The following is an 8,600-nucleotide window of genomic DNA, read 5'->3' as shown; positions in this document are numbered from 1 at the left end:
TGATGCACACTGTGTTGGAAGAACTAAATGTTTATGCATGCATCTACACAAGTGATAAGACATGTTTTGCCAGACAAATATCTATATGACAACATCGTACACCCTCCTAATATATTAGACTAGTTACGTTGGATAATTTAATTTTTGTGTTAAAGAATAGATTCACTTATGCAAACTGCAAAGTATTGATGAAAAGAACTTATTTATAAGACGTGTCAATTCTTATACTCAACTTCGATCTTTATTTACTTGTCAGTTGTCATGATCGAGAGTCAAACAATATGAATTTTGATCAATATTTTACGATGTATTTTTTCATATTTCCTCCATCACAATGTGTATCAATGAAATGAGCATCGACTTTCTGGCAGTCAACCAAACAAAAAAATTGTTTATGCATCAAAGTGAAAAGTCATGTTTTGTCGAACAAATATCTATATGACCACATCGTACCCTTCAAATGTATTAGAGTAATTACGTTGGATAATTTAATTTTGTGTTAAAGAATACATTTATTTATGCAAAACATTGATGGAAAGAACTGATGCTTCCGTATGTAGGTGTGAGAGACTGCCTGTGAATAATTTTAGGTGGGTAGAGATAGGCCCAAAAAATAGTGAAGAGAGGTGATTAGACATGATATGGAGCGGTTACAGCTTACAAAAGATATGATCCTTGATTAGAAGGTGTAGAAGACGCGAATTAGGATAGAGGATTAGCGGGTAGAAGTGAGTCCGTAATAGTAGGGAGAAGTGCTTTATTTGTATCTATACCTGTAGTTTTTTGTTCGTAGTGTTCTAGTGATGTCTCATTTTGTTGTTTATTTTGTTTTTTAGTTTGTTATACTGTTATCTGTCCTGAGCCGGTGGTCTATCGAAAACAGTTTCTCTACTTCATCTGATCCTCCCCAGACCCCAACTTTATGGTAATACACTGGGTATATTATTGTTGTCAATTCTTATACTCTTTTGTTCGTTTTTAATTGTCAGTTGTCATGATCATTTTTTAAAGTCAAACAATATGAACTTTGATCGATATTTTTAAATGTATTTTTTCATAAAATTGACATTAAAAAATTGCAACAAAAAGCATTTTTCGTATAGTTTTAAATATATAAATTTTAACTTTAAAATATTAATTAATTTAATCTAAATGATGTTCTGAAAATTAGTCCAATTGACTCTTATGAAGGAAAATGTTACAAACAAACTGAAAGGAAAATGTTACAAACAAACTAAAAGGAACGGAGGGAGTATAAATTCTATTAGTAATTTTTTTTTATTATTTCCTTCCCGAGAAAATAGTTTAAAACACCTCCAACCTTTTTCCAAAATCCTAACTACACATTCGAACTTTATGATAGTTCTACAACCCCCTAATATTTTTAATTATTTGCTCTCTAAATCTCAATACTGAGATGACAAAGAAGGTGAAATTCACTCTCTTTGAGAGAGAAATATTTTTAATTTTATTGTTTATCTTCTTCACCAACATAACCCAATCTCACCACCACTCCTATCCTGTCGCCGTTGTTGCCATCGCCTACAGGGGCGGAGCTACCGTGTCGGCCGGAGATTCGGAAAATGCCTTTTTATCGTTGTTTTAAGCCAAATATGACATGCCTTTTTAATTCGTAACTTTGCCACATGATTGGCAATTGTAACACGCACACTTGTTTATTTTAACTGATTATCAAAAAAAAAAAAGGCATGTCTCATAGGTACATTTTTTAAAGAAAGTGTCATCAATAAAAATATGACTTAGGTAAGGTGTCAAAGAAAAATAGAAAAATATAAGGACAAACTTAGAGACGCTTATGACTATAACCTTTATTACATGTACACATAATTACATATAATAAGATCACATATTTAAAGCCACGACATGTCAATTTATCAATCATGGATTGACATTCTACAAGCTTAGCTATAGTTTTAAAAAAGAACTATAGACCCTTGGGTTTGATGTTTCACCATATGCTTGGTAGCAAGTTTTTCTTTTTTGGAAACAGTGGTGTGCGGACCAGCTTTCATGCACCTCAACTAAATCCACGAGATACCTGCCACCTCCCGCAAGTAAAATATATCAAGTAACCCTGTCCAGTCAGGCCAGGACAGACGAGAATAATGGAAGCAAGTTTAGACCTTTCCATCAAATAGCAGGAAACTCCACCTAGATCTTCTAGCAATATATTGATTTACTTAACAAGAACTTTTCAGCAATCAAGTTTGCACCTGGAAGATTTCTTGATTTCTACTATTTAAAACTGTTATACAAATGGAGAATGCCTGCAGAGGCTTCATCGACGAACTGAATTCAACTGAAAAGATCCCATCCTTAAACCGCGACAAGCTAAAGACTGGCGCGCTGTCCTGTTCTCCTCCCTGCCAAACAAGAACAAAAATATCGTCATGGTGTATTAGACATTGGATAAAATTTGTAAAAATGGAGTTCATATTTTGTAGTTATGTAGGTCATCATACCTGGGATAAAAGTTCAAATCTTTCAGCAGTAAGTTCGGGTTTCAGGCAACTGGATATCGTTCGATGATTGACAAGTAATCTTATTTGGCAACCCAAATCCCATCCACCACAATCACACGATCCACCTGATTTCCATCTCTCAATCAGTGAAGAGGGCTCCCCTTTACTAGGTAGGCTATGTGCACCACCCGGAAGTATAGCTGTCATGCTAAGATCTTCAAAGGGATATGTTAAACCTGAGGCTGAAATATTGTTGCAGCCACGATCCTGATGGTTACTTCTATTGGGCAATTTGACAACAATAGCTGCAAGCTCGTCGTTTGGCTGATGCCTTGCATCTGTAGCAAACAAAACAAACTCCTTAGTCCTAAACTGTGAGTCAAGTTTCTGTGTGTTCAATTCGGAGACTGGTACATCAGAAACCTTCATCTTGCCAACGACGTTAGGCATAATTCCATGACCAGTGTGTTTTCCGACTTGATTTAACCAACTTCCACTCTTTTTCTTTGTCTCATGAATGGTGAAGAAAGTGTAAATCCAGGAACTATTTCCCTTCAAGTTAGAACTAAATTTCTTCATTGTGGCTGCTAAAATGTCAACTTCATTATCAACTGCAAATGTGAACAGAGGAAGGCCATTCTTCACAGCCACTTGGAGGAGAGCTTGCAATGTTGATGGTACACGTGTACCTTTGGAATGCAGATCATCGATATCAATAGATCTACAGCCCTTCAGATCCAGTTTGACTTTCAATGAGCGTTTTGTAGGAGATTCACCACGTTTCGCAGACGATCCAGTAACGTTATCACAGTTGCCCGTCTTTGGCTTCAGCAGTGGGTCTAGCAACCTCCTCAAAGGACTAGTCCTGGCTCGGCCAGTGGTGTCTGATTTGTCACAGCCTGTCTCCTGTGAGGACGATGTTTGAGCTTTATCTGAAACAGACTGTTCTGCAGGATGTTTGATACCAGAAATCTGGCCAATCCTTCCTATCGCCATGCCAAACCGACGAGTTGGAGATGGATTTCTGACTTTTATAGTTTCTGAAGAATTAGGGGCAATTGGATTCTTAGGCGTGGCAGTTGACTTCTTCTCTTGTTTGTAATTGACTCTGGGTGGGCTCGGAACCTTTTTTCCAGAATATGCTGAAGGCAGAACTGTCTGAGATGAAGAGCTAGTATCCTTTGCATCTATTGAACTCGCTTGTCCCATGTTCGATTTACCAGCTACATGAGGGAGGGGGCAGGAACTAGGGATATCAGGAGAGAACTGTCCATGGTAGAATGCAGAAATAAATCCACAAGAAAAGCTCCGTCTGCTTGGTTTCACCCCTTCCTGGTTTCTCGCTACTGAATCAGGCGGGCAGTAAGTAGTGCAGCGGTTAGTTTCTTGGCCAAGTTCCGGTACTTGACTGGCAACTGATTTATGTTTATCTATGAAATCAAAATCATCAATCCTATGACAGGATTCGGCCAAGTCATTTTCTCCTTTTGGTAAATATTCTCTATATTGGATCATCATATTCCCCTTGGAACTTGGTGTTTTTGTCCGAGACTCTAAATCAAGTGATCTCCTAACACGAGGAGTCCTCTGTGGGTATCGATCTTTGGCGAGTTCTACCAGATTTCTTTGTTGATTCTCATGAAAACAACACTGATATGTCCTGCAGACATGCTCCTCAATCTCCAGAGATTTAACTGCTCCAGGTTTTAGGTTCTGCACGTGTCGGACACTTCCAGATTTGACATCAGGATGAGTGCCTTTAGGTGGAGATCCATAATGAGATTGTGATGTAGGATGATGAATTCTCCGACGGGCAGGGGAGCAGCTCCGGCCTCTGCTAGAATTGGATGAAGAACCCTCCATTGACGAAACTGACAAGGTATTGCTGCTTGATGGTGAACACACACTACTTCTAAAAGGTACATTTACATGTTCGTGTCGCCATTTTTCAAGAAAACACCAATCTAGGACGCCGACACTGAAAGCTTTGTCCTGTATATTTTTCCCCTTTTCTAGATAACTAGGCAACCTTGACATGTATTTGACAAGCTCTTCATTCTCAATTCTCTTTCTGTCACCATGCTGCTTAGGCCGTCTTTCCATTTGCTAAACCTCGCATGAATTCTCGAACCCCTGGCAGAGGTAAGAAAGCACACACAAGATGACATTATCCACATGTTTAGCCCCTTTTGATGAAAATTTGTTGCAGAAACATTAAAAGTTAAAAAGCCAGAAACAATTGCACATGCTGCATTTTAAAAAATCCGGTGCTTTATGGAATTGTTTCGGTAATAAGAATTTAGCCAGGAATTAGGTGTTATACAATGAACATAGCCATTATGGTTCCTCCCACTTCACAGATAAAAAGATGAAAGAGATAGCAGAAAAGTTAATTTATGAACTATAACAACTCAAAAAGTTTGTTGTTTGTATCTCTCAACATGGGTTGTCTCTTATACCTGCAGACAAAGAAATATTAAATTCCTTCCTTACATCTTTCTTTGGCTTATTCTTTTTTTAAATAACAGTGGTATCTATGTCAATTTATGCGCACCTCGACTTCTCCGACAGGTACTTTCTACCTACCACCAACACAAATACCGGAAAACTCCCCCAGGTACTTATCACTCTCCTCGAAATATTGGACAGCTCTGCCCACCAAGGATTAGACAAATACATGATCATTCAGCCACAACCTTTGGGGTCTTTATTTCCTTATTCTCATTTGGCTAATAATGACTACATGATCCTGACAACCAAGCAGAATCAGAAAGCTCAACACAGTATTCCTTAAGAACGGGGATTTTGATTCACTTTATACCTTTAGCTTTTACTCCACCTATTTCCCTCAAAAGTTATGACACACTTTTGGAAAATGAAACTATTTATTTAACTGTTATCCATTCGGCTTGATTCAATAATGGGTGTGCTTCCTTGATCCCATTTCTTACTTTTTCCTCATGGATGTGTTTTAACAAATATTTATTTGGTTAATAGTTTAATTAATTTGTAGATTATAATCATAGTTTCGTATTTTAAAAAAAGAATTCAATCCACACAAGGCTGGAAGTATCGTTAAAGACAGAAACATACCAACCCCACACACCCAACACTGCATTTCTTTTTGTTATGTTCGGACAAAATAAGCAATAACACAAAACAAAAGAAAACAAGAAGAAGACACAGATTTACGTGGAAACCCCACGGGCAGAGGCGGAAGAATTCACTATAATAGAGAGGAGAACAATGAGGAGACGAAAGTCTCAATAACGTCTTTTTTTTAAACTGTCCAAAACAACCCACTAAATAGCACTTATATAATACGTGTGTACAAATAAATCCTAGGTCCCAAAACATACACGTCCATATCGGCCCGATCCCTACGCACAGAACCCACAAAAAATCATGGGTCGTACCACGAACTTTTCGGGGCCAGATCACGAGAATTTGATCACACACTCTCAACACGTTTCAAGTATAAACATTGATCAACTTTAATTGATTCTGAGAAAGTAAAATATGTAAAATTTGGAAAGAGATAGATCAAAGAAGGGCACTGTCGGTTGAGTTTACTTGCCATAAACTATTCACTTTCTGTGATTAATTCAATATCTCAATAACATCCCGGGAATGCAGTTGCGCGAAAAAAGACAGTCCGGTGCATAAAGCATCCAGCTTTCACACAGGGTCCAGGAAAGAGCCACACCACCTCGTAGGTGTGTGATGCAGACAGTCTACACTCATGCAAGTATTAGCGAGTACTTCCACAGCTCCAAGCAGCATATTGCAGTTCTTCTTATGAGTTCTTAAAATTAATGAAATCACAAATTTTCAATCTTATTGTATACCTTATTCATCATGCATTTATCTATAAATAAGAGATTGCAGAAATTATGTTATTAAAAGTGAACAATAATGACATATAACATGACAGGAATTAACAACCGAAAAGGACAGGAAACTTGAAACATTAAAAGAAAAGATCAAAGTACATACCTAACTCAACAACCGCTCAAAAACTAGAAGCAGATCAAACAAGTAGATGTCATGAAGAAGCAGCAAATAATCAACGGCCCATATAAGTCTGGCTGTGAAATCAAGAACTGATAAAAGCTGATTCGAACACAACAGTTACAAAAGAAAAAAGATCAAATGAGAAAACAGAGAGAAAATCAGTGAGAGAAGAGGATTTAGCTCAGAAAGAAAAGAAGGACAATAATATAAGCTTATAATTCAGTTCCTTTTTTAACACAAAATGATGAATTTAGACAGAGGAAAAAAGGCAAATAAAGTGAAAAGATAGTAGTGAATTGCACCTTTTTTTTTTTTTTTTAATCTTTCTGGAGTTTTGCCAGGCGGAGGGAAGAGGGGAAGACGTGGGTCACGGGCTGGTAGGTGCGCTCTTTGGACTCCACATAGTTAAATAACTGACAGGTCATTTAATTTAATATAAATAACATAAATACCAATTATTATTTTTTTTAAGTAATTATATTTTCTCCTACTTTTTTTAATTATTTTACTCTCTCTTTATTAGTATACATATCATATCCGATATATACATAACATTTTGTGTATATACTGAGATTTTTGTAATATATTTAGGGAGTTGAAATTTTTTATAATATTGAAAATATAAATCTAATTTTTAATTTAATTTATTGGGATAATATAGTTTTTTTCTTTCCTTTATTATATATTGTTGAAGATATGAAGAATGGATTGACTCAATTAATCTTAATTTATAAGATATTATTCGTCTTCTTATATAGGTTTGCATCTCATTAATTAATATTTTAGAATTGAGTTAAATTCAATATACACTTTCTTTTACAGTGGTGAAAATATATTACACTAGTACTTCGTCAAGTAATATCAAAGTACGCCAATTACACGTTGGTACGAATAAAGATTATTTGCATTCCTTTATATAAATTCTGAACAATTTTTGTTTTAGGACTAGCTCTTGAAATGAGATAAATTTAAAATAATTAATTAAAAATAAAGTTATCTTATTTATTTTGCCACAATCCTTGTTGGTGTATTTATTGGGACACTGATGTGTGGGTAGGCAGATGCAAATCTTTTAGTGAAATCAAGGGAATTTATTGTTTTCTTTTACTTATATGTGCATATTAATTTATACGAAAAAGAAAAAGGGATCCAAATATATTCACTACAATAATACACCATGAAGATCACAAAAATATTCTTAGTCCTTGCAGAATATTGGGAACAGAAACATGTAACCCCACCTCAACTACTCTCCACCCCCCTCATAAAGGCTAAATGCCACCTCTGCGGTGGGGCGAGCCGCGAGCCTACTTTGCCAATGAAAAAAGAATTGAGAAATTGATGAGAATCAACAATTAATGGTGAACTGGCCTTTAAGCATAAGTCGATGTTCTAATTAAATTGTTTGAGTGAAGTAAAGAGTAACACTCCATTAGCTTTCAATGTAAGCGTAAATTAAGTTGATCTTCAAAAAATGTGTCATTGGGGTTCTCAATTTTCAAAAGATTTGAAGGAATTTTTTTTTTAGAAAATAAATGATTTTTGGACCGAACTTAATCACTAAAATTAACTCATTAAGTATCACCTTAAATTTGAGACCAAGAAACCTCACTCCACGTGGCTCTCAACCCTTGCATGCATGTCGAGGGCGTAAATAATATAAGATGGAGTCCCAACATCGGTTATCTAATAAAATTAAATGGTGCGGGTGATCTGGTCTAATTAAATTGACCAGGAGTCCATCAAGAGTTCTTTTCACATTTGTCCTCCTCCAGTAAAGAATGATATACCTCCAGATTAATTAATACCATAATAATATAATGAAATGAACGTTGGAGCTAATTTTACCCAACAACTAATTTACAAGGTGAAAATGGCCATAGAAATCATACAATCAACCCAAAAAAACTCACACTCCTCCAAGATGAAACTCTTTTAACACTTTTTCGTAGTAGTAAAATTTTTCTAAACACTATCCAAACAAACTCTATAATGCATATACTTTATGCTAAAAGCAGACTTGCAATATCACGTGGCACAGTGGATCAATTTAGTATTAGTGCTGAAATTATCAGCAGACCAATTTGCCAATGTTCCTTTCTT

At 36.0% G+C, this 8,600-nt stretch overlaps 1 protein-coding gene across 1 annotated transcript; it reads right to left on the bottom strand.

Moving 5' to 3' along the window:
- Positions 1-1,783: 1,783 nt before the first annotated feature.
- Positions 1,784-6,906, bottom strand: LOC107875504. The gene is made up of 4 exons (XM_047414143.1): positions 6,800-6,906; positions 6,480-6,596; positions 2,484-4,616; positions 1,784-2,384 (listed from the first exon to the last, which is right to left on the bottom strand). Exons 3-4 carry the CDS (start codon positions 4,584-4,586, stop codon positions 2,223-2,225), a joined length of 2,265 nt encoding a protein of 754 aa, XP_047270099.1. The 5' UTR covers positions 4,587-4,616; positions 6,480-6,596; positions 6,800-6,906; the 3' UTR covers positions 1,784-2,222.
- Positions 6,907-8,600: the final 1,694 nt, after the last annotated feature.

Source organism: Capsicum annuum, chromosome 6, assembly GCF_002878395.1.
Source record: "Capsicum annuum cultivar UCD-10X-F1 chromosome 6, UCD10Xv1.1, whole genome shotgun sequence".
NCBI classification, from domain to species: Eukaryota; Viridiplantae; Streptophyta; class Magnoliopsida; order Solanales; family Solanaceae; genus Capsicum; species Capsicum annuum.
This window is presented reverse-complemented; position numbering and strand designations above follow the sequence as displayed.

Coding starts and splice junctions, on each gene's coding strand:
- LOC107875504 (XM_047414143.1), bottom strand. CDS start 4,586: ATGGAAAGACGGCCTAAGCAGCATGGTGACAGAAAGAGAATTGAGAAT. Junction 2,385..2,483: donor GATTTGAACTTTTATCCCAG/GTATGATGACCT, acceptor CTTGTTTGGCAG/GGAGGAGAACAGGACAGCGC.